The sequence below is a fragment of the Dicentrarchus labrax genome, unplaced genomic scaffold (assembly GCF_905237075.1).
Source record: "Dicentrarchus labrax unplaced genomic scaffold, dlabrax2021, whole genome shotgun sequence".
In the NCBI taxonomy this organism is placed as follows: domain Eukaryota; kingdom Metazoa; phylum Chordata; class Actinopteri; family Moronidae; genus Dicentrarchus; species Dicentrarchus labrax.
The window spans coordinates 3,301,004-3,325,750 of NW_026136721.1; the positions used below are offsets into that span (position 1 = coordinate 3,301,004).

Genomic DNA, 24,747 nt, shown 5'->3' on the forward strand with positions numbered 1-24,747 from the left:
AGACCACATTATGCAACCCGAGCTGCCCCACTGAGAACAATGTTCCCGTTGTCTCTGTGTGACAGAAAATGATGTAACACTGATGAGGAGAAAATATAACTTGTTTCTAGTAGTATTTTACCAGATTTAGCCGGTTTGATCGCCCACCCATAAATATCTGCGTGATCTCTTGTTTTTGTCTGGAGCCGGTTCCTGACACACTGATGGTAAAGTCTCAGAACCGAAGTCAGTATTTCCTCGTGGAACTTGGCGAGTTTAAGTCTGGAACATCAGGGAATTAAACGGATGTGTGCCTGTACAGTAGTACACTGTCACATATTTACCTGTTTACTGGTATAGAAACCCAATATTAACATTTTGTGTTTCCTCCTTTCTTTGTTTTCAGTCTCTCTGAGTCTTTGTGTAAAATTGAAAATGTCATAAACTTTCAATGTAGTAACAGATCCCCACTGAATTACACACAAAGAGACCCTTGATTAGAAATATTCTTGCATAAGTAAAACAGTGATTCCCAACCTATTTTACTTGTGAACTCCTTAAAATCAGGCAGAAGTCACTTTTAATGTAGCAGCTTATGGTTGTAGTGTGGTAGAGTGATTTTTCCTTGATTTTAAAGTGGAAAACAAAGTGGTGTTTTTAAGGGGACTTTTCATTTGTCTGTCAAGATTCAAGATTCTTGCATCTTGACAGACAAGTTAAAAGTCCCCTTAAAAAAAACACCTGTCTGTGTTGTATTAAATATCGAAGAGGTGGAGTGAGTCTGTCTTCCTGTTTGATTGAGCTCCTGTGTGTAATTTTGCTCCTGTGTTTCCGTCTCTCAGGGCTGAGTCTGGAGCAGGTGGACATCCTGTGGCACTGCCTGGTGGAGGACGTCGAGTGCTACGACGACGCGCTGCACTGGTTCCTCAATCAGGTCCGCAGCAAGGACCAGCATGCTATGGGCATGGAGACCTACAAACATCTGTTCCTGGAGAAGGTAAGGGACAAGGAGGAATATCTTGGGACAAGCTAGGATCAGGTTTTTGAGTTGGAGTATCCTGGATATGTTAGACACCCTAACCTGGTTTCAGAAAGCTGGATATACTACCTGGAGCACTCTAGCAGAGACCAGAACAATGAACTGTGTGTGCTGATGTTGGTTGGTTTGTGTGTGTTTGTGTGTTAATGTTACACTGTGTGTGTGTGTGTGTGTGTCCGTGTGTGTCCGTGTGTGTCCGTGTGTGTCCGTGTGTGTGTGTGTGTGTGTGTGTGTGTCCGTGTGTGTGTCCGTGTGTGTGTCGTGTGTGTGTGTGTGTGTGTGTGTGTGTGTGTGTGTGTGTGTGTGTCCAGATGCCCCAGCTGAAGCCAGAGACTATCAGCATGACGGGCCTCAACCTCTTTCAGCACCTCTGTAACTTGGCCCGCCTCGCCACCAGTGCTCTGGACAACGCCTCCAGCTGTGAGGTAAGCAAACTCAGAGTTCCCACGCTTCCTGGAAAAATAATAAATACATTTAACTGGCAGACCTTTTTTTTATTATTATACTTTATTATGAGAGCAGTTTGTATTACAGAGCAGAAGCCAGGGCATTGAGTGTTTTTAAACTGGCAAACCTTCAATAACTTTATTAGAGCCTGCAGGATTTTTGAGACTGATGCTGATACCAATGTAGTGAATTCTTGAGCTGTAATCGACCTTTTCTACGTAGATTATGCACCGGTCCAAGTGCTTTTCTCAGTCCAGTATGTAGACAATCGGATTATTTGAGAGCTACACTGACATGTTACAAGTTCTCATATTAGCTTTAGTGAAATCAGAGTAGACAGACAGTTAACTCACAGCCTGTGTGTTTCCAGCTGTGTGGGATGGACCAGCTGTGGGGGATCGCTCTGAGAGCTCAGTCTGCCGATATCAGCCGCGCCGCCATCCAGTACATCAACTCCTACTACATCAACGGTTAGTTTACCTCCATCATTTACACACAGTGTGCAGACCTTTAATGCAAATATATTGACTTTCATATATTCAGTGTTTTTACAGACTCACTCTTAGAGCACAAAACTATTTTTAATGTCAAAGTGACATGGACTTTTTTTAATTCTGCCTCCTGTCTTTGTGTGTCTTGTCGTGTCTCCAGCTGGTAAGACGGGCCTGGAGAAGGAGCAGGAGTTCATCAGGAAGTGTATGGAGAGTCTGCTGATGGCTTCAGCCAACCTGGAGAAGGACGCCCTCTCCAGCCTGACCAGCATCGAGAGGGGGTTGCTCATGCTCAAAACACACCTGGAGGCCTTCCGACGCAGGTACACAACACCCAGGAACTTTCATGTAAATGCCGACTGTACTTAAACACATCTCAACGACACATTGTTTCCTGTCCCTGTCAGGTTTGCGTACCACCTGCGGCAGTGGCAGATCGAGGGGACGGGGATCAGCAGCCACCTGAAGGCTCTGAGCGACAAACAGTCTCTGCCGCTCAGGATCGTCTGTCAGCCCGCCGGCCTTCCTGACAAGGTGACAAATTTACATTTGACACGACAAAGCCACCAATGAGTTGCAGCTCTGACCTAAAGGGCTTTTTAGAGGTGTCTGAAATTACACATTTACTCACTGATTGGAATAGGGTAAGGAATATATTTCAAACAAAATACAACTGGTCTCACATCAGAAGTTAGAATCGTATATTGTGTTCTTATTTGTTCATGAGAGTCATCAACATAATTAGAGGAAAAATAGTCATCTTTCATCTTTTGTATGTGATGAAAATCATTGTGAGTGCAATTCTAAAACCACAGCCTCCATTTATTATTATCCAATCATTCATGTGATTATGTAACCTTAATCTTCCTTAAAGCATCCCGGCCTCACACCTGCAGGGCCCAGAACAAATTGTGGTGAAAAGCCCTCATGTATGCTGTGTGTCTTTGCAGATGACGATTGAGATGTACCCCAGCGACCAGGTAGCAGACCTGCGAGCTGAGGTCACCCACTGGTACGAGAACCTGCAGAAGGAGCAGATGAACCAGCAGGCTCAGCTGCAGGAGTTCGGCCAGAGCGGCCGGCAGCCAGGAGACTTCCCAGGTCGGCTCACGCTGACTCTCCCCTCGTTATTGTTTACTTACAGATAACTGTCAGCAGTTTGTTTGAAGCTGGTTTTTGTGAGCTTGTGTGTGAATTCTGTCTCTGCTGCTGCAGGTGGTTTGATGGGACCAGTCAGGATGATCTCCTCCGGCCACGAGCTGACCACAGACTACGACGAGAAGACTCTGCATGAGCTGGGCTTCAAAGACATGCAGGTGAATGCCTGGTTCCATTCCTTGTGTCTGTCAATATCTAAAAGATTACCAACCAGACGGCACAGTTTGGTTGGGGATTCCTTTTTGTCCAAAAAAACCCCCCAAAGGTTTTACTGTCATTTGAAATGCACAAACGCAGACGAATCATCACTGCGTCATGTTTGTCTGTTTGTTCCCAGATGGTGTTTGTGTCTCTGGGAGCTCCGCGGAGGGAGAGGAAGGGGGAGGGCATCCAGCTGCCGGCCTCCTGTCTGCCTCCTCCCCAGAAGGAGCACATCCCGATGCTCCTGCTCCTCCAGGAGCCGCACCTCACCACACTGTTCGACCTGCTGGAGATGCTGGCCTGCTTCAAACCGCCCAGCCCCAACACCGAGAAGGTCCACGAAAATCCTGAGGTGGGTGTTTTTGCCCGGCCGTGTTACAGTAGAAGGGTTACCTACAACTTGTAATGACTGCAAAAAAATAAAATAAATAAAGGATTGTTCAAATAAAAGGATTGTGTGTGTGTCCGTGCAGAGTGCACGGTGTGAGGAGCTTCACCTCCATGCTGAGAATCTGTCTCGTCGGGTCTGGGAGCTGCTGATGCTCCTTCCCACGTGTCCCAAGATGCTGCAGGCCTTCCAGAACATCTCTGACGACGCGGTCAGTCACCACTCTCACCATACAACTTTCACCAGTTAACGGCAGAATAACTGAACAATAAATTCTGGTGTCAGTCCCTCACAAAGAGAAGGGGTTTATTTCTTTTGAACCAACATTCAACAAGCATACCCAGAGAAGAGGAAATGCAGAGTTTGATGAACTACGCAGTCACAAATTCAAATTGTTCTTCTGTCAAGCACTGTATGACTGAACTGTTTTTGTATGTGTGTGTAGAACGGTGAGGGTCTGTGCTGGAAGGAGCTGCTGAGGATAAAAAGTCCCCACAAGCTGCTGTACGCTCTGGAGATCATCGAGGCTCTGGGCAAACCCAACAGACGCATCCACCGGGAGTCCACTGTGAGAAAAACACAGATATCTGTACAGTCTTTACTTTGTACAGTGTGAAGGCAGGAAAACAGAGTTGATAATAAAGGCTGATACTGATTGATCAGTGATACTTCATATTGGCTGATAAATGTTGGAAACCTGATTATCATTCTGTCACTTGAATTAGACATATTTTTCTTACTCTTGTACATACGTGTGTGTGTGTTTCCAGGGCAGCTACAGCGATCTGTATCCAGACTCTGACGACTCCAGTGAGGATCAGATAGAAAACAGCAAGAACACGTGGAGCTGCAAGGTACAACACATCATCTGTGACGAGATAAACCACATCGACCTGCTGTTTAACAGTTTCCTCCTTTAAGACATTAACCGTCTTTAAAATATGAGTAGTTCAAGTAAAGATGTTAATAAAACAGCAATCTTTTTCTTTCTCTCCTCCAGTTTGTTTCGTCTGGAGGTCTTCAGCTGCTCCTGGAGATCTTCAACTCGGGCATCCTGGAGCCTAAAGACCAGGAGTCCTGGACTGTGGTGAGAGAGACTAGAACCCTTTGAATTAAAGTTTTAACTTTAGTGCAAAGATTAAAAAAATTCTCAGCTGGTTTGGGTTCGTTCACACAATTTTTAAAGTGCGAGTAGAAGGAATGATTTGATTTTGGAACAAAGATCTTCATGTGCGACCCGTCTCCTCTGCAGTGGCTGCTGGACTGCCTGGCCTGCCTGCTGAAGTTGATTTGCCAGTTTGCGGTGGACCCCGCAGACCTGGACCTGGCCTACCACGACGTCTTCTCCTGGTCCGGCCTCGCCGAAAGCCAACGCAAGCGGGCGTGGCCGGGCAAATCACGCAAGTCCACCGTAGAGCACGGGAAAGGCCTGCACATCCCTCGGCTCACTGAGGTAAATGTTGCCCCAGCTGGAGGAACGAACGGAGCAGCAGCGATTATCTTAGACTGGGACTGGGACTTGATTATCTGTCTGTTGGTTTGCAGGTGTTCCTCAGCCTCGTACAGGGCACCAACCTCATCCAACGTTTGATCAACGTGGCCTACACCTACGACAACCTCGCACACAGGTGACAAAATACAGGAGTACAAAACACATTCTTCTGTTATTTAAAATATGACGTATATAATATACATGTTGTCTTTTCTTTAACAGAGTTCTTAAGGCTCAGTCTGACCACAGGTCTCGTCATGAAGGTGAGAACTTATTTTTATAGTCTAAAGTCCAATAATCTGGGTTTACAGCCTTAAAATGTCTTAAATATGACTTTAGGTCTTAGACCTGATGACATGACTGTGGCGTTTCATTTTCTTCCATAAGTGACTCACTACTCCATGTGGCTGCTGGTGAGCTGGGCTCACTGCTCCTCCACGGTAAAGTCCAGTCTGGCCGACAGCGACCACCTTCACGACTGGCTGAAGAAACTCACCCTGCTGGTGCCTGAGGTGAGCCAGTCCAAACATCCACACAGAAAGCAACCAGATTCACCTGCCAGCACCTCCAAAGCTCACTAATGAACACTTTATAACTCATTGTTAAAGGTCCAGTGTGTGACAGTTCACGCCTCTAACACACCAATTCTCGCTCCCTCCCGGTCTTTCACATGATGCATACAATGATGACTAAAACAACAAACGAAGACAAGGGCATGTTTGCATGTTGCACCGATGCTCCTAGCTATACAATTTTGGAGCATTCTCTCCAAAACTGTGGAGCCCTGATAACAAAAATAAGTCTGAGCCCATGTTTATCTTTACCTTGATGTCATCTTACCTGTATGAACACCACAGTAGAGCATAGGCAAAGATTAAGTTACAGCGAAATTTCTACTCGTGAAACAAAAGACTTCTCAACTGTGGTTCAGATCCAAGAAACTGATTATAGAAGTTTACTAAACGCTTGTATCAGTTTGTTGTCTGACGTGTTGTTGTTGTTGTTGTTTTCAGCCGGCTGTCAGACACGAGGCGTGTAACGGCCTCTACAAGCTCTCTCTGTCGGGGTTGGAGGGCGGAGAGTCCATCAACAGATCCTTCCTGCTTCTCGCTGCCTCCACGCTCCTCAAGTTCCTGCCTGACGCACAGGCCCTCAAACCACTGAGGGTGGGTCCCTCACACACACACACACACACACACACACACACACACACACACACACACACACACACACACACACACACACACAAGCTGAACCTCATGGAAGAAAATACACATACACAGGAAACTCATCTGCAAACTACACTCTGTGTCAATAGCCCTCTGGGGCAATGATATGACTCAATTTGAGCTTTGCTACAGTGAAACCAGTTTGTTTCTGAGACATTTTCCCTTTGGTGGGACTAATGCTGGAGACACTGGGACACACTCTGATTATCGTTGGTTTTAAAGGTGCCCTGTGGAGTTTTCTTGTAAACTAAGTTATTACTCACTAAGAGTCATTGTGTAAATCCCTGAGGTCAAACAAATATTTTCCTGCCTCCATAAAACATTTGCAAACACTTTAAATCTTGGGCCCATTTTACTCCTAGCCTAGTGTCCTCTCTAAACCTTTAGCTCAAAAAAGACTGACGACGTCTCTCAGCTTCTCGTTGCTATAACTGGCTGGAAAGAGTTTCAAAAACCTGCATTGCAGAATCAATCCAAGTATTTATGGCGGTGACATGTGGAAGTTGTGTGCCGTCGTACCATATAACGTTGCTCTGGACATCCATTTTCAATGTTTTATCTTTCTCCGTGTTATAAAGTGACCTGTTCTTTCAAAGCATCATTTCAGGTGATGCTTGTCCTTGAAGTAAGTAGCATAGCGTGCGGAACCCACCACAAAAACTAGGGCAACAGACGCTCACTGACGGTGTGTCAGGGCCTTAATTCCCCCCCCTAAGACCTAAGCCCTGACTCAGCACAGACTTAGCTGACGTCACATAGTAAGTGCTTGAGTGTGAGATGCTGCGAAAACAAACATTGAAGCCCCCCAAGTCTTCACAAACTTTATCAATCTTTTATCAAAATATGCAGAATGTGTGTGCTTTGCTACCAACGAGGGAGTCTGATGATTACACGTGTGTCCGCAGGTGGAGGACTATGAAGAGGAGCCTCTGTTACGGACGGGCTGTAAAGAATACTTCTGGCTGCTCTGTAAACTCATCGACAACATCCACGTTAAAGACGCCAGCCAGGTGGGAGCCACAGTTCTGTCGCTTCACTTTATTATTGCTGTGATGTGTCATTGAGCTGTTGCTAGTATTGGTCTGTTTGAACTCACAGAAGGTCTCTCCCTCTCTGTCGCTGGCCGGCTCGATGCAGACCACCCTGCTGGACCTGGACGCTCTCGCCCGGCACCTCGCCGACTGCATCAGGAGGTCAGACAGTCAAATACTGAATACAGGAGCTTTTTATAAGCGGATCTGGGTTGATAGTTTGGTGTATTGACCGCCTGCAAGTGCTTTATTGTAGGTTTATTTCTATTTTGAGGAGGGTTAGTGCCGCCCTTTCTTTTGGGTATGTGTAATCTGTTTCATATCATATTATGTTGTTCTCAACAGATGACAAAAACCAGAAACAGTTTATGAAATGTTTACTATACATGTAAAAGTTTATATTGCATTGATTTAAATGTCAAACTTTGACGCCTGGCAAGACGGGTTCTTGCATGAGTCCAGCTGCGTCACAAGGCTAAAGTTTAACACCAACCCGTCATGACCTCCGTGTTCTTCTCTCCTCCAGCCGTGAGATCCTGGACCAGCAGGACGGGACGATCGAGGACGACGGGCTGACCGGCCTCCTGCGTCTCGCCACCAGCGTCCTCAAACACAAGCCTCCCTTCAAGTTCTCCCGCGAGGGTCAGGAGTTCCTGCGGGACGTCCACAACCTCCTTTTCCTCCTGCCCAGCCTGGCAGACCGCGCTCAGCCCAAATGCAAGTCCCACGCTGCCCGGGCCGCCGCCTACGACCTGCTGGTGGAGACGGTGAAGGGCTCGGTGGAGAACTACCGGCTGCTCCACAACTGGGTTATGTCACAGCACATGCAGGGTGAGGACGCTGGCAGCTACACTTTATTACCTGGTCAGTTTGTTACGAGGTAGACGAGACATTTCCACCCCCAAGAAAACTGAGCGCGTCACTTACATTTATTGGACCAAGTACGTACTGTATTGCAGTTTGCTTCAACTTCAAAGTTCATGCAACACCACATTACCACATTTGTTTTTATTTAAATGAAACTTTTACAAATTGAACTTAATTTGAATTAACTTTATTTTGATGTAATAAATAAGCTCTTCTCAGCAATTTTGTTGTAACCTTATTTCCATATCAGGCAACCCCCGAGTTCTGGAAAGAATGCAGTAAATATTTCATCATTTTCAACATTATACCACAGGTCATGTATTCATGGCAAGTATCCAGAAACAACAGCTCTATATTCTTTAAAGTATGGAAATACTGCATCCAAATGCAAACTCCTATCACTTATAATCGCCTCAGTTGCATGCAGAAAATGAAAGGCAGTTTTACTTTGACCTTTAAAGGTCACATTCATTAATTTTTTGTCCACTAGGTGACGTTAAAACAAGCAGACTGACACACATCTTATAAAACATTTACACATTGACCGACACAACAAATAAAGCAACATCATCATTTATTTGCAGTTTCTGTCCACCTGATGTATAAAAGTTGAGTATTCAGTTGATTATTACAGTAGTGCAAGCTACACTCTGTGTCAGAAGTCTTCTGAGACGATGATCTGACTCAATTTGAGCTTTGCTACAGTAAATTCAGTCTGTCTCTCTGAGTCATTGTCCTTCTGGTGGGATTAATGCTGGAGACACTGGGACAGCCTGTGCAGTCAGTGAACTGTACAGTAAACATGATTTAAAACTACGAGCTAAAAAATAGCTGAAAACTGTAGAGTTGGTGATATATCTCTGTTTCATCATCAAAAATATCTTCCGTTATTCTTCCTCTAGCCTCTCACGCCCCGTACAAGTGGGACTACTGGCCTCACGACGACGTTCGGGCCGAGTGCCGATTCGTGGGTCTGACTAACCTGGGAGCAACCTGTTACCTGGCCTCCACCATCCAGCAGCTCTACATGATCCCCGAGGCCCGCCAGGCCGTCTTCACGGCCAAGGTCAGTAACCTGCGAGACAAACTGACGGCAGAGCACAGCAGGAAAGCACAATTCACCTTAAAGACAGAGTGTAGATTCTCATTTTGTGTGTGTGTGTGTGTGTGTGTGTGTGTGTGTGTGTGTGTGTGTGTGTGTGTGTGTGTGTGTGTGTGTGTGTGTGTGTGTGTGTGTGTGTGTGTGTGTGTGTGTGTGTGTGTGTGTGTGTGTGTGTGTGTGTGTGTGTGTGTGTGTGTGTGTAGTACGCTGAGGATATCAAACACAAGACCACGCTGCTGGAACTGCAGAAGATGTTCACATATCTCATGGTGAGTTTTCCGTTTATACCTCCAACTGTCCTTTTCATCGTCCTCTACTTTGGATTTTGCGAATGACAAATGTAAATCAAAGAAAGCAGAGTAGCTTGATGTCAGAGTTTTGTTTTGAATTAAAAGCATTAATACTTTAAAGAGTACCACTTGTTTTAAGCTGAAAACCTATGTAACTGTAACTGACCTCCTATAGTGATTGTCCTCTGCTTCTTTTTTTTAATTTTCTGGGGGTAGGGGGCTAGTGGAATTTAGGGGGTGCACTTACACTTTCACATTTCAAACAGCTGCCCTTGATTCAAGTGCAGTTTTGTTTTTGACTCGTTGTGTGGCCGTTGTTAAAAATGGCACAATATTGAAGACCAAAGAAAATAGCTTGAACTCACAGGAAAGAAAAAATCCATAAAGTACCAAAATGTTGTTTCTCCATTGTTTTTTTTTTTTAGCTGTGTAGTTTGTCACAGACACTCTGTAGACAGTTTGATGACAATGTTTAAGTCTGAATTACAACTGTTGCATCTAAAATTTCCTCTTCCTCCTCTGTCTGCGTGTCTGTCCAGGAGAGCGAGCGGAAAGCGTACAACCCCCGGCCGTTCTGTAAAACGTACACTATGGACAAACAGCCTCTCAACACTGGGGAGCAGAAAGACATGACCGAGTTCTTCACCGACCTCATCACAAAGATAGAGGAGATGTCCCAGGAGCTGGTAAAAACACACACACACACACACACACACACACACACACACACACACACACACACACACACAACAAACCTAAAAAGAACCCTGATATTTAACTGAATTTAGTACTTTGCAATTAAAGGAATAAAAACAAACAAAGATACACACACACAAACAACAATGATAACCAACCAAATTGATATCTTTTACATGTTTAAAGGTCTAGTGAACATTTAGGAGCATCTATTGGCAGAAATATTATGGTTTTTTTTCTTTTTAGTGTATAAGCACCCAAATATAGGAAACATTAATGTTTTCAAGACTTTTACATCTGACGATGCTGCGGATCACCTTCCGTGCAGTCCGCCATATTGAACCACCATGTTTCTACAGTAGGGACAAACCAAACACTGGCTCTAGATAGCGGCGTTTTTCGCACATTTCACAGCCACCGTAGTTTCTCCTTCGTGCTTGGAAGAGAGAGATTTAAAGTGCACACACTGGACCATTTTAAACAGCACGAGTTCAACATCTCGACAAAGTCTGAATGAAAATGTGATTTAATGAATGTGTCCGTTCTAACAGAAAAACACAGTGAAGACTCTGTTTGGAGGTGTCATCACCAACAATGTGGTCTCTCTGGTGAGTTTGAGGAGATTTTATTTAAAATGAGGAATTTTACGATTTGTGTGACCATAAAGAAGCTCTAAACCTCTGAGCTTCTTTTTATTGAATTGTCTCAATCCTGTTTTAATATCTGCTTTAATTCCCTTTTATATGTAGAATTTCATCTTTATTTGTATTTTTATTCTTTGTTTTATTTTATATACCCTTTATCGCCAAGTGCTTGCTCATGGTGGAACTGTTGGGTCTCTATATATATATATATATATATATATATAAATAATGTTATAAGGAGTTCGGTCTAGACCTGTTCTATTTGGAAAGTGTCCTGAGGTAACTTCTGTTATGAATTGGCGCTATACAAATAAAATTGAATTGAATTTAAAGTATTTCTGAGACTGATCATCAATTATCAAGATTTTTTTAAGAGCTTTATTTGACACTATACATGAAGTACTCTTCAGAATGCATTTTCCAGATATAGTGCAGAGGTTTAAAGTTGTTCAAGAGTTATAAAGTTGACTTTCTGGTGAGTTTAAAATGTCAGTGTTTGACAGTTTGAGTGACACTTTGCGCCGTCCATCCTCCAGGACTGTGACCACGTCAGTCAGACTGCAGAGGAGTTTTACACTGTCAGATGTCAGGTGGCGGATATGAAGAACATCTACGTGAGTATACAAAACACATCAGTATCAGCCAGGGGTGGAATGTAACTTATAAGTTTGACCATTTTATTCAACTCTATTCTCCCACTCCACATCTCAGAGGGAAATATTGTAGTTTTCTTTCAGGTTCTAATCTAACGGTTTCTGCTGTCTTCATTCAGGAATCTTTGGATGAGGTGACCATCAAGGACACTCTGGAGGGCGACAACATGTACACCTGCTCCCAGTGTGGCAAGAAGGTTCGCGCAGAGAAAAGGTCAGAATACACCTGAACACACGGATCTGTTCAGTTAATGTTAAACCTGTGTGATAAATCCTTTAATCTCCCTCCATCTCTCCACTCTTCGTGTCTCCTTCCCACAGAGCGTGTTTCAAAAAGCTGCCCCGGATCCTGAGTTTCAACACCATGAGATACACCTTCAACATGGTGACGATGATGAAGGAGAAGGTCAACACCCACTTCTCCTTCCCACTGCGCCTCGACATGACGCCCTACACCGAGGACTTCCTCATGGGCAAAGGAGAGCGCAAAGAGGGTTCGTACAAACACCAAAGGAAGATCAGAGTGACACAAATAATAAAGAGGGTTGGTGTGGACAATGAATGAATTCTGAGCGGTGTTTGTCGTGTGCTTCAGGTTTTCGGGAAGAAGGCGAGGCAAAAATCACAGAGAGCTACGAGTACGACCTCATCGGCGTCACGGTGCACACGGGCACAGCAGACGGCGGCCATTACTACAGCTTCATTAGAGACATCGTCAACCCTCACGCCTACAAGAACAACAAGTGGTGAGGGCATGAGCATGTTAAAGAAGAAATAATTAGGCTATTAAAGGCACTTAATTACCCAGAAATCAGCATGTTTCTGATTCAGGTTGATTTAAAAACAACACTTTTTGCAGGTACCTGTTCAACGATGCGGAGGTGAAGCCCTTCGACTCGGCGCAGCTGGCCTCTGAGTGCTTCGGTGGAGAAATGACGGTACGAGCTGCAGCCGATGGAAAATAATTCACATTAATCCATCCGTCACTTTGGATTTCGCTGACATTCTTTTTATCTTTCAGACTAAAACCTACGACTCCGTCACTGACAAGTTCATGGATTTCTCCTTTGAGAAGGTGAAGATGATTTTTGTCTTTGTCTTAGCTGCTTTTCACTGGCACAAACGGTCCAGAAGGTAATAATGAATTATTGATTGAACTTGCAGACACACAGTGCCTACATGCTCTTCTATAAAAGAGTGGAGCTGGAGGAGGAGAACGGGAAGGACTTTAGTTTTGACGTCTCTCCTGACCTGCTGGAGGTAGTGTGGGTCTCCTTTTTTAAATTTAAATGATATAAATACATTTATATTTATGTTTAAATGTACATGTCTGTCTCCCTTTCAGTGGATTTGGCACGACAACATGCAGTTCCTCCAGGATAAAAATATATTTGAACACACATACTTTGGGTGGGTATCAGATCTGTTACTTTTATACACAAGTCTTTGTATTCACCTTCTGCAGCTGCTTATGTTTGTTGTTTTTGTCAGTTTCATGTGGCAGCTCTGCAGCAGCATCCCCAGCACTCTACCAGACCCTAAAGCCGTCTCCCTCATGACTGCTAAGGTGCGCAGCACACACATTTACCTTTACTGTCACTTTTTACTTTTTTCTAACACTAAAAGAAAGTTTAGGAGAAATTAGCATCAAAATTTTTGTTTGACACGCTACAACGGTGTGTTAGGGCAGTTGCATGTAAACAAATAAATAATTAAAAATGTATGGAGCCCGGGGAGGTCGGTTATATTCTGAGGAAAAAAACTAAAGATTAAACTTAAAACTTAAAACGAGGTATCACTTCACCATATTACCATAAGAAGAAGAACATTTCTGCTTCTTTAACAATCAAAAAAAGCTTTGTCATGACTTGAAATTTGAACCTAGGCTGCTAAATCCATCCATAAATTAATGGCCATGAACAGTATAATGATAATCTGTTGGTACTTTTGCAGCAGTTGATGATGAAATAAATTAAAATAGATAGTTAGTTGCAGTTTTAGATACAGTAGAATTTAGGTCCATATTTCTGCCGCTTTATTGACCCAGGAGCTATTTTAATGTCAAACTGCTGCCTTGAAAATAATATTTCTGCCTCTTTGTCAATAGAAACACAAGTAAACTGTTCTGTCTGAGTGATTTTGTGTATTTCAGCCAAAGACCCCCTGAAAGAGTTCATGTCTTTAATCTAAATGTTCTTTTCTTTGCAGCTCAGCACATCATTTGTCCTTGAGACTTTTATTCACTCCAAGGAGAAGGTAATGCTCACTCAGCCTTATTGTAGGACATTTAACTTGTGACCATTGGACGTCTGTAACGTGGAGACAAACTGACTGATGTGTGTCCTTCCCGCTCTGTTACCTCCAGCCCACCATGCTGCAGTGGATTGAACTCCTGACCAAACAGTTCAACAACAGCCAGGCGGCCTGCGAGGTTTGATCCAAGCTTTATGTTTTACCTTTAGTGTTGTAGGTCTTTGTTGTTATGTGGTGTTTCTATTGGATGCAGGACAGAAACCCTTTTTGTGTTTGTTTACATGTTTTCCTCTCTTTCAGTGGTTTTTGGATCGGATGGCAGATGACAACTGGTGGCCGATGCAGATCCTCATAAAGTGCCCCAATCAGATTGTCAGACAAGTGAGTTACAGTGTCTGATGTAACTTTATTTTACCCTTATTCCCCGTTGTTCCTGTTTCCGGTTTTCACTCCTCTATCCTGTGACCTGGTTTTTCCCCTCAGATATTTATTTTGGTTGAGGTTCCATCCTGATATCGTCTCATGTCACAAAATCTCTTCCAGATGTTCCAGAGGTTGTGTATTCACGTCATCCAGAGGCTGCGTCCGGTTCATGCTCACCTCTACCTGCAGCCCGGCATGGAGGACGGGTATGTCACACCTGATTGGTCGGATTGGAAGTTCAATGTTTTACTCAAATCAAAACTCACAAGCTGTTTCATATTTAGATTTAAAATTATGTTTTTTGACTTTAATATTCTAAGAAAGTTTACATCAGATCTTTAAAATAAGAAGATTCAATGATAAATAAAAACTCAGTTTGGTTGTGCCAGTAGAGAATCGCAGCACAAACAGACAGTGTTGTGTCTGTGGTTTCAGATGGCGACAGAGATCCAAACAGGAGCTGTGTGTCACTCATTGTCTCTGTCACTCTGGACTCTGAGAAAGATTTATAGCTCCACAAAACTGAACAATACAACATCCACCTGCTACTGGATCTCGCACGAGAGCACCAGCATCTCAGACCAAATACAATGGGACAGAAACAGAATAAAACTCACCAAAACTGTCTCTGTTAGTCTTTCAAACAATCACCAACTCTGGTTTGGTCAAAATAAATCCTGAATTTAGAGTTACAGGTGAAAATATTCATGAAAATAACGCTAACTAATCAAAGTCTGTCCACTAAAAGTTGTTTCTGCCACTGACAGACTCAGGTTGTTATTGTCAGTGTCTGACAGCATTATGGAAAGGATCCCTACAGAGATAGACCTTTAGTTTAACCACAAACAGCCGTAATATCACTATCACTCTCCACCAGACTCCAGAGACAAAAACACTCATTACATCGCAGAGCATCATAACATCGTAACTTCATTCAACGATACATCACAGGCAGAGAGATTGAGACACCATGTGACACTGTATCTTTACACAGAGAACAGCTGTTTGCTCCTATATTAATGTTTTATATCTCTTATATCTACAACATTTAAGATGTGCCAGACTGGATCGTGTTTCGTTTGAACCTGCATTTAAAAACTTCCCTCGATCTCCCTCCTTCACGTGTTTCAGCTCTGACGACATGGACGGTCCGGTGGAGGACATCGGCAGCCGATCCTGCGTCACTCGCTTCGTTAAGACCCTGCTGTCCATCATGGAGCACGGCGTCAAGCCCCACAGCAAACACCTGACCGAGTACTTCGCCTTCCTCTACGAGTTCGCCAAGATGGGAGAGGAGGAGGTCGGTCCGAACTTCTACAGTTTGATCTTTGAGTCTGAAAGATGTTTGTCCACTCAGCCAAAAACCTCGTCAGTGGTACTAACTGCTGGGAAATCTCAGTTTATTTTAAATGTTGTTAGAATAAATATCTTGGAAGCCTGACAGCCGACTGAGACCCCAGACCAAGTATCAGTACACAACAGATAACAGACTAGTGAATTTAATGAAGTAAAATTGTTCAAAAGTAAAGGTTTTTATCAGGTTAGATTCTTGTTTTTAGATATGAAGCACATAAATAAATTGTTTCCAGGACCCTCCGCACCACTTGTTACTCTTATTAAAGAGTAATTATTCTTTGTTTTATTTTGAAAATAGGATTCAATTATTTCTAAGAAGTTATTGTTAAAAACATAATTAATCTCTGTGTAAATCAAGTCATGTCATTGTCTTTTTTTGTGTCTCCAGAGTCAGTTCTTGTTGTCACTACAAGCCATTTCAATCATGGTGCATTTCTACATGGGAACCAAAGGACCTGAGAATGTAAGTTTACACACTGAATATTTTTATTGAGATCTGAACTAAACTTAACTTCTTTCATGTCTTGCCATTCCAACTTGTTAAATGTGATAATTGATCCCTTTTGTAGATGTATTACATTGTATATTTAGTAATCTATATGTCAGTAACACTGAAGGAAGAGAGTAAATGATGAGTGTCCTCCCTCAGCCTCAGGTGGAGGTGCTTTCGGAGGAGGAAGGAGAGGAGGAGGACGAGGAGGAAGACATCTTGTCCCTGGCGGAGGAGAAGTATCGTCCTGCAGCTCTGGAGAAGATGATCGCCCTCATCGCTCTGCTGGTGGAGCAGTCTCGCTCTGAGAGGTACGACTTCAGGACCTGATGGAACAAATATTAGTGTCTGTAGTGCGGCTCGAGGATTCAGACGACTCTTTGTTTCTCTTTCTCACCTCCAGACACCTGACTCTGTCCCAGAGCGACATGGCGGCGCTGACCGGAGGGAAAGGCTTCCCCTTCCTCTTCCAGCACATCAGAGATGGCATCAACATCAGGCAGACCTGCAACCTCATCTTCAGCCTCTGTCGCTATAACAACCGCCTGGCCGAGCACGTAGGTTTTACCACGCACAGGAAATGACACGATGCTAATGTTTAAATGTACTTGCATGTTAAACTGATCTCCCCTGATGTGTATAAGATCACGTGTTATGGAAAGGGAAAGAGGAAATACAAGTACATAAAGTTATCCTGTTGCACTGATTGTAATCTGCTCTGAACAGTTAAATAATGTTTTCAGTGTATTTCTGGATATTTCAAGATGTTATGTATGTTCTTTCTGTCTGATTTAAAATGGAGAACAGATATTTTCTGAACTTCCAGGGGAGTTTGAAAGGATGGTCAATTTAAAAAGTGAGCTAACGCGAAGTGCTGTCCTGTTTTATCGAGAAAAAGTCCTTGAAAAGTCCTGATTCTTCTGTCCATCCTGACAAATAATCGCCCAAAAACATACAGAGAGAAATCCATCACAGAAACAGAAATAGACCAGAATGCACTGCAGTTGTGTTGCAGACATGTTGGGCTCTGAGTGAGGGGCTGCTATCCTGCTACTGTCCTATTACAGGTTTTGCTGCTCTTTTATCACACTGACTGTATAATTGTCCTCCTGACAGATTGTGTCAATGCTCTTCACCTCCATCGCTAAGCTGACTCCTGAGGTAAACACAGCACAGATGAGACTTTTTACTACTAATTTAATCTAACATATGTGGTATTTAAATAATAAGCTCTACACATGCTTTATCAGTTCTCCTTTTGTTCTTCGTCTCCCTCCATCAGGCTGCTAATCCTTTCTTCAAGCTGCTGACGATGCTGATGGAGTTTGCGGGCGGACCCCCGGGAATGCCCTCGTTCGCCTCCTACATCCTCCAGAGGATCTGGGAGGTAAAATACTTCAGCTGGTGTCACAGAAGTTACTGTTCTTCTTCTTCTCTTCAACGTTTCTTACATTTCTCATCTGTTATCTTCAGTCGTGTTTTATTTATTTATTCAGTGTTTTTTTCTGTTACGTCCAGTCAGCAGGGAACAGATCTTCTCGTGTTAGCAGATTAATGGCAGGAGGTTTAATATTCATCAGACGGGCCGGCTGTCTTTCATTTCGTTCTGTGTTATCTTCATGTGTGTCTGCGTTCTTCCTGTCAGGTGATCGAGTACAACCCGTCTCAGTGTCTGGACTGGCTGGCTGTCCAGACTCCCAGGAACAAACTGGCCCACAGCTGGGTCCTGCAGAACATGGAGAACTGGGTGGAGCGCTTTCTGCTGGCCCACAACTACCCCCGAGTCCGCACCTGTAAGTGTTTATGTCAGAATGGCTCGTTTAAAGGTCCACTGTGTCATTCGTCTGCGGTTTGCTCCCTGGTCCTAACAGCAGCTGTCTCTCCTCCCTCCAGCTGCGGCGTACCTCCTCGTCTCCCTCATCCCCAGCAACTCCTTCCGCCAGATGTTTCGCTCCACGCGCTCCCTCCACCTACCGACCCGTGAGCTGCCGCTGTCGCCCGACACCACCGTGGTCCTCCACCAGGTCTACAACCTGCTGCTGGGGCTGCTGGGACGTGCCAAGCTCTACGTAGATGCCAGCGTTCACGGCACCACCAAGCTGGTTCAGTACTTCAGCTTCATGACCTACTGCCTCATCTCTAAGACGGAGAAACTCATGTTCTCTGGTTACTTTATGGACCTCTGGAACCTCTTCCAGGTACTCTTCTACTTATTATTGCACTTTTTTAATTCTTAAAGTAGTAAAATCCTCAGAGCTCCACTTATAGATATTAGTTCTATATAATACAGCTTTAATAATATAAAATCTCTTCAGCCCAAACTATCGGAGCCGGCCATCGCCACCAACCACAACAAGCAGGCACTGCTGTCCTTCTGGTACAACATGTGCGTGGACTGTCCGGAGAACGTGCGCCTGGTGGTGCAGAACCCCGTGGTGACCAAGAACATCGCCTTCAACTACATCCTGGCCGACCATGACGACCAGGAGGTGGTGCTCTTCAACCGCGGCATGCTGCCCGCCTACTACGGCATCCTGCGCATGTGCTGCGAGCAGTCGCCCGCCTTCACCCGTCAGCTCGCCTCGCACCAGAACATCCAGTGGGCCTTCAAGAACCTGACGCCACACGCCAGCCAGTACCCCGGGGTAGGTGGAGAGTCTCTTTATTATTGAGACAGAATCAAACATTATACCCTCTCCCTCCAGTTTCACCGTTGGATACATATTTACATCCGTTCATACACAGAAATAAATGGAGAAAGAAAGAACCAAAACAACTCTGATCATCGGTTTTGATTATTTGGGGTTTTTTCTGTTACATTTAACATTTGCTGTTGTTTGATTTATAGATATTTAAGTCTTTCACCAATGAGGGCTTTCAAGGTGTTTCTTCAGAAAAACATTTTCATGTTCTGTTTCTTCTTCTGTCCATGGCGGTTGTTTTCTTGTTTCAGTTTCAGATCAATACACAGGATAAACCCCATGAGGTCTATGTTATACAAATACAAATGAATTAAATCTGTCTGAAAACACAGACAACATAAAAATCTAATTAATTAATAATTAATCTTAATCTAATTAAAAAGTTTGATTAAAAAATGTTCAGAAACATAAAAAATATGTATTTATTTAACCTTTATTTAACCAGGAAGTCCGTATAGATTATTTTCCACAAGAGAGACTCTTCAAAAACCTACAGCTCATACATACAATAGGAGAGAGCTGGACTATTCAAATAGTGTCACATTGAGGATCTATTGTCAGAAATGAAATGTAATATTCAGGTATGTTTTCATTAGTGTATAATCACCTGAAAATAGGAATCCTTGTGTTGTCGTTACCTTAGAATGAGATGTTTTTATCTATAGAGGAAGCGGGTCCTCTAACATGAAGGCCGCCATCAGTAGCCCTGAACGGACAAACCAAACACCGGCTCTAGATTGGGCCTTTTGTGTTTTCTGTGAGTTTTGCAGCCACTGTTGTAGCTTGAGGGTTGGTTGCTATGTACAATCTCACCACTAGATGTCACTAAATCCTACTAAAATCCTCTTTATATATAATATTCTTCATGAAACATGTTTTAAATGTGGCCTTTGGCTGCCCGATGTGGAGGAAGTGTTTCCAAATGATGATATCTATCCAAACTCAGGTTGCCACGTATAGAAAAGCAGTTTAGATCAGACTCTAGGGACACTGAACTCTGTGTGTCTGTGTGTGTGTGTGTGTGTGTGTGTGTGTGTGTGTCTGTGTGTGTGTGTGTGTGTGTGTGTGTTGTGTGTGTGTGTGTGTGTGTGTGTGTGTGTGTGTGTGTGTGTGTGTGTGTGTGCCCCCTGCAGGCGGTGGAGGAGCTCTTCAACCTGATGCAGCTGTTTGTGGCGCAGCGAGCCGACATGAGAGAAGAAGAGCTGGAGGACGTCAAACAGTTCAAGAAAACCACCATCAGCTGCTACCTGCGCTGCCTGGATGGCCGCTCCTGCTGGACCACGCTCATCAGGTCCAGACACACACACACACACACACACACACACACACACACACACACACACACACACACACACACACACACACAGACTGAATACATTTTCCTTCAGGAGCTTATATTATCTGCATCCTAACAGCTGGTTTTGTTCTTCCTCTCAGTGCCTTCAGGGTTCTGCTGGAGAATGACGAGGACCGGCTGCTGGTGGTCTTCAACAGAGGACTCATCCTTATGACTGAAGTACGATCAGGACCAGGATCCCCTCTGTCCATCAAATGTTGAAATATAACGATTAGTTTGATGTTTCAAAATAATGAGTTGACAACCAAAAAACAGACACAAAAACAGAGACATTAAGGTCTTTGTTCGTGACATTAATGTCTCTGTTTTTAACATCATTAATGATAGTAAATATCACATTGCGATATTATGTTTTGTGATATTGTCTTATAAATCCCCTTTTCCTGTGCTTAGAGACAACTCTGAGTTTTAATTAAGCTGAACAACAAAATTAAAAGTATAAACTTAACTTTGAAAGCCTAATAAAGTGCTGATGGTTTGAGCTTTCTACAGTTGTTGATCTCGTGAATAAAAGATGCTCTCTGTCCGTCTGTCCCCCTGCAGTCCTTCAACACTCTGCACATGATGTACCACGAGGCGACAGCGTGTCACGTCACTGGAGACCTGGTGGAGCTGCTCTCCATCTTCCTGTCTGTCCTCAAAGCCACCAGGCCGTACCTGCAGCGCAAAGGTCAGAGCGCCGCCCTGCTCGCAGAAACTGAAAGAGCAGGCTGAGATACGAAGCGTAATGCGGCAGCGCGAGTGTTTGTTACGTGTGTGTGTGTGTGTGTGTGTTTGTTCTGAGCAGATGTTTCTGTGTGTGTTGTCGTCCAGATGTGAAGCAGGCTCTGATCCAGTGGCAGGAGAGGATCGACTTCGCCCACAAGCTGCTCACACTCCTCAACTCCTACAGCCCGCCAGAGCTCCGTAACGCCTGCCTGGGTAACACACACGCACACACAGCGCACACACACTCACACACAGCGCACACACACACACACTCTTAATGCTGGTTGTTATTTTCCAGTATGCAGAATTTACAGACGTTGAACGTTGGACGTGATGGTTATAGATATATATAGTTATAGACGAGAAGGTTGGCTGTGTGTAATGTTTTGTGCTCTTTGTTCCGGTTCCTGCAGACGTGCTGAAGGAACTGGTTCTGCTGAGTCCACATGACTTCCTGCACACTCTGGTCCCCTTCCTGCAGCACAACCACTGCACCTACCACCACAGCAACATCCCCAGTGAGTCTCCTCCTCTTCCTCACCTCTCCTGCCTTCCAGCCTATCACTATCACTATATAGATGCTTTCTATCTTCTTCTTTTTATTCCTGTTTTTATACGTCTGTTTTGCTGTTTACAACCAGCAAGAACAAACACCCAGGAAGGGTTCATAAAAATAAAGTTGAGGAAAGAGTTAAGGCTCACAGATCTTTGAGTCATTTCTTTAAATGTATTTTATCATAGTATAATTAAATCCTGATATTAAGGTGAGTTTTCTGTCCACAGTGTCGTTCGGCCCCTACCTGCCCTGCAGAGAGAACATCAAGCTGATGGGAGCCAAGAATAACATCCGACCCCCGAGACCGGAGCTCAACATGTGTCTGCTGCCCTCCATGGTGGAGAGCAGCAAGGTACGCTCACCTCCAACTCCTCTGTCCCTGCTGTTTTATGTTTTATTAACTTATGGCACAGTTCTGTCTGTAGTGTGTATCCTTTAGCATTTTTTACAATCACACACTTTTTCTTTCTTGACAGACTCAGTGTTTTGTCGTCCCTGCTGCTTGGTCTTTGTTCTGTTAGACAATTTACTAGAAGTGAAGCAGATGCCGAGATATCAGCAGTTTCCTAGCATCCTTTTAAAATCAAGAAGGCATCGCGACCCCACTGTGAAGCTTTGTTGACCAATAGTGGTGGTCTCGACCCACAGGTCGGGAACCACTGGATTAACCGATCAGCTGACCAACAGAATATTATTTTTAGAATTGATTAATCGCTGTGTAGTTTGTCAAGATAAAGAGCCAAAGTTGTGATGTTTCCAGTTTCTCCAGTGAGGATTTTTTATCCCGATAAACTGAATATTTTTGTTGTTTGGACGAAACAAAACTTTTAAAGACGTCATGATGGACATGGAAAATAACCATTTTGAAATCAAACTAAATTTAAAACGAGCCTAAAGCTCCAGTGTTTAACATTTAGGAGGATCTATTGGCAGGAATTAGTTTAATATTCATATGTAACTAGGTGTCGTCAAAGCTTCAAGGGGGGTCACAAGGCCTTCTTAATTTTAAGGGATGTAAGAAACATAAACACAGTAGGCTTTTATCTCAGCATTTTGTTGTTTGTGTGAATACAACGCAATGAAATTGTTATTTTTAAAGCTCTAATCTTTGAAAACCTGAACAAAAGTTATATTCACAGAGCCCTCAATCTTAAAACAAGCAGAGACCAAAGAGAACGATGAGAAGAAAACACTGAATGTGTCAAAAAAAGAAGCCTTTAAACTCTGTATGGTTAACTATTAAAAAAAACCTAATACAGACAGAAAATAGTGTTAAATGTTCCCAAAAACTCAATATTCACAGGAAATAATCCGCTTTTTAAGACCTGCAGGGGCTTGATATTGCTATTAAACTCTCTCTGTCTGTCTGTCTGTCTGTCTGTCTCAGGGTAAAGACGAGGTGTACGACCGCATGCTGCTGGATTACTTCCTGTCCTACCACCAGTTCATCCACCTGCTGTGTCGCGTCGCAATCAACTGCGAGAAATTCACCGACACACTCGTCAAACTCAGTACGTACCATCTCCGTGTGTGTGCGTCATACAACTGTTCATACACACATGATGTAATGACTCCCTCTGTGTGTCTCTCAGGCGTGTTGATAGCGTATGAAGGACTTCCTCTTCACCTCGCTCTCTTCCCCAAGCTGTGGACGGAGCTCTGTCAGTCTCAGGTGGGTCATGTTTTAAATTTAAAGATTGAAGCTGCAGATTTTACAGATAAAGAATCCCGATGAATAACCGTCGCTCTGTCTGTCAGTCTGTCCTGGCTAAAACGTGTGTGAAGCTGCTGTGTGAGGATCCGGCCTTCAGCGAGTACATCAAGTGCATCCTGATGGACGAGAGGACGTTTCTCAACAACAACGTGGCCTACTCCTTCCTCACCTGCTTCCTGCACAAGGTACGCCGACAAAGCTCCAGCTGTCTCCGTTTGTACCGGATTCATAGCCGGGATAAAGTGGGAATATCTGATGGACGGATTATATTTTGTCTATTATTATTTCATCTGGTGAAAACTGAATGAAAATGCACCAAAGGATTGCAGAGAAAGTTAAATATTGATACTGATAACTCCTTCATGGCTGGATATTAAGATCTTTAAACTGTTCTGATGCTGTAACTGTGTGACGTCCCCATAACAACCGTGTGTCTGTGTGTGTGTGTCTGTGAGGTCCAGGTGCTGTCCGGTCCCAGCTGCTCCAACCTGATTGGCGTTCTGGTGACGAACCTGCTGAATGAACAGAGCAGCCTGCAGCCGGAGCTGGCAGCTCACCGCCTGGAGCTCAGCAAGACCAGCGGCCTGCTCAACGCCGTACGAACACACACTGACAGACACACACAGACACACACTGACAGACACACACGCAGATCAAACTGCACCTCTTTCTGTGATTTCTATAAATTAATATTTTCCAGTCGTTTTCATTTTTGTGTCGTTTTCTCCCCTGCTCTCTCTCTCTCTCTCTCTCTCTCTCTCTCTCTCTCTCTCTCTCTCTCTCTCTCTCTCTCTCTCTCTCTCTCTCTCTCTCTCCCCCCATCAGGACCTGAGGGCGTTGGTGTTGCTGCTCTCCGTCCAGCCTCCTCAGGCCGTTGACCCGGCTCTCTGCCCCGCCCTGCAGGAGCTGTTGGGTCGCTGTCGTGTTTGTGTCCAGCAGCGCAGCGCTCTGGAGCTCGAGGCCAAGGACCACAAGGCCAAAGGTAACACACACACACACACACACACACACACACACACACACACACACATACACACACTTTTAACAAACAAAATAAACTCACCAACTGTCAAGAAAGGAAAAGAAAGAAAAGAAAATCACACCTTTTCTTCATTAAACACACTTCACACACAGTTCAACAGAAACAGAAACCCAGAGTTTGTCTTGTTTGGATCCTCTGTGAGTCACCTTGTTCCTAGTTGGAAGAAACCCAGAATTCATTGCAGTTAGAGGTGAAAACACACAGACTCTACAGCTGTCGCTCTTCAGCTCAGTGTGTGAACGTCTGTCACTAAATAAAATGACCATTATCGTCCAGATATTCAGTGTTTCACTCACATCCTCTAAAACCGACTGAACAGCTGAAACAAACAAAAACAAAACTTCATGGCACCAAAACGGAATTAGAGAACTGAACCTTTAGTTAATCTGTGTGTGTGTGTGTGTGTGTGTGTGTGTGTGTGTGTGTGTGTGTGTGTGTG

At 44.0% G+C, this 24,747-nt stretch overlaps 1 protein-coding gene across 4 annotated transcripts in view; it reads left to right on the plus strand.

Moving 5' to 3' along the window:
• usp34 (ubiquitin specific peptidase 34) overlaps nucleotides 1–24,747 on the plus strand; it is a 53,516-nt gene that overhangs the window by 27,124 nt on the left and 1,645 nt on the right. Inside the window, exons 21-77 of one of the 4 annotated variants that reach the window (XM_051385045.1) lie at nucleotides 822–976; nucleotides 1,330–1,443; nucleotides 1,836–1,935; nucleotides 2,117–2,279; nucleotides 2,364–2,490; nucleotides 2,907–3,057; nucleotides 3,172–3,272; nucleotides 3,452–3,667; nucleotides 3,789–3,914; nucleotides 4,149–4,271; nucleotides 4,474–4,557; nucleotides 4,704–4,790; nucleotides 4,956–5,156; nucleotides 5,249–5,331; nucleotides 5,418–5,458; nucleotides 5,583–5,707; nucleotides 6,209–6,361; nucleotides 7,330–7,434; nucleotides 7,523–7,617; nucleotides 7,982–8,286; nucleotides 9,225–9,388; nucleotides 9,628–9,693; nucleotides 10,254–10,400; nucleotides 10,962–11,018; nucleotides 11,591–11,668; nucleotides 11,827–11,921; nucleotides 12,029–12,201; nucleotides 12,303–12,453; nucleotides 12,567–12,645; nucleotides 12,729–12,782; nucleotides 12,872–12,967; nucleotides 13,053–13,117; nucleotides 13,199–13,274; nucleotides 13,916–13,963; nucleotides 14,073–14,138; nucleotides 14,261–14,341; nucleotides 14,504–14,589; nucleotides 15,515–15,758; nucleotides 16,128–16,202; nucleotides 16,389–16,540; nucleotides 16,633–16,786; nucleotides 17,346–17,390; nucleotides 17,512–17,616; nucleotides 17,875–18,022; nucleotides 18,123–18,427; nucleotides 18,545–18,874; nucleotides 20,065–20,222; nucleotides 20,369–20,447; nucleotides 20,832–20,958; nucleotides 21,102–21,209; nucleotides 21,410–21,514; nucleotides 21,780–21,904; nucleotides 22,940–23,063; nucleotides 23,145–23,224; nucleotides 23,311–23,451; nucleotides 23,722–23,862; nucleotides 24,092–24,248. In XM_051385045.1, the coding sequence (XP_051241005.1) occupies nucleotides 822–976; nucleotides 1,330–1,443; nucleotides 1,836–1,935; nucleotides 2,117–2,279; nucleotides 2,364–2,490; nucleotides 2,907–3,057; nucleotides 3,172–3,272; nucleotides 3,452–3,667; nucleotides 3,789–3,914; nucleotides 4,149–4,271; nucleotides 4,474–4,557; nucleotides 4,704–4,790; nucleotides 4,956–5,156; nucleotides 5,249–5,331; nucleotides 5,418–5,458; nucleotides 5,583–5,707; nucleotides 6,209–6,361; nucleotides 7,330–7,434; nucleotides 7,523–7,617; nucleotides 7,982–8,286; nucleotides 9,225–9,388; nucleotides 9,628–9,693; nucleotides 10,254–10,400; nucleotides 10,962–11,018; nucleotides 11,591–11,668; nucleotides 11,827–11,921; nucleotides 12,029–12,201; nucleotides 12,303–12,453; nucleotides 12,567–12,645; nucleotides 12,729–12,782; nucleotides 12,872–12,967; nucleotides 13,053–13,117; nucleotides 13,199–13,274; nucleotides 13,916–13,963; nucleotides 14,073–14,138; nucleotides 14,261–14,341; nucleotides 14,504–14,589; nucleotides 15,515–15,758; nucleotides 16,128–16,202; nucleotides 16,389–16,540; nucleotides 16,633–16,786; nucleotides 17,346–17,390; nucleotides 17,512–17,616; nucleotides 17,875–18,022; nucleotides 18,123–18,427; nucleotides 18,545–18,874; nucleotides 20,065–20,222; nucleotides 20,369–20,447; nucleotides 20,832–20,958; nucleotides 21,102–21,209; nucleotides 21,410–21,514; nucleotides 21,780–21,904; nucleotides 22,940–23,063; nucleotides 23,145–23,224; nucleotides 23,311–23,451; nucleotides 23,722–23,862; nucleotides 24,092–24,248 (7,140 nt within the window). The remainder of the gene's footprint in view (nucleotides 1–821; nucleotides 977–1,329; nucleotides 1,444–1,835; nucleotides 1,936–2,116; nucleotides 2,280–2,363; nucleotides 2,491–2,906; nucleotides 3,058–3,171; nucleotides 3,273–3,451; nucleotides 3,668–3,788; nucleotides 3,915–4,148; nucleotides 4,272–4,473; nucleotides 4,558–4,703; nucleotides 4,791–4,955; nucleotides 5,157–5,248; nucleotides 5,332–5,417; nucleotides 5,459–5,582; nucleotides 5,708–6,208; nucleotides 6,362–7,329; nucleotides 7,435–7,522; nucleotides 7,618–7,981; nucleotides 8,287–9,224; nucleotides 9,389–9,627; nucleotides 9,694–10,253; nucleotides 10,401–10,961; nucleotides 11,019–11,590; nucleotides 11,669–11,826; nucleotides 11,922–12,028; nucleotides 12,202–12,302; nucleotides 12,454–12,566; nucleotides 12,646–12,728; nucleotides 12,783–12,871; nucleotides 12,968–13,052; nucleotides 13,118–13,198; nucleotides 13,275–13,915; nucleotides 13,964–14,072; nucleotides 14,139–14,260; nucleotides 14,342–14,503; nucleotides 14,590–15,514; nucleotides 15,759–16,127; nucleotides 16,203–16,388; nucleotides 16,541–16,632; nucleotides 16,787–17,345; nucleotides 17,391–17,511; nucleotides 17,617–17,874; nucleotides 18,023–18,122; nucleotides 18,428–18,544; nucleotides 18,875–20,064; nucleotides 20,223–20,368; nucleotides 20,448–20,831; nucleotides 20,959–21,101; nucleotides 21,210–21,409; nucleotides 21,515–21,779; nucleotides 21,905–22,939; nucleotides 23,064–23,144; nucleotides 23,225–23,310; nucleotides 23,452–23,721; nucleotides 23,863–24,091; nucleotides 24,249–24,747) is intronic. The other 3 variants (XM_051385048.1, XM_051385046.1, XM_051385049.1) reach the window with 3 other exon arrangements.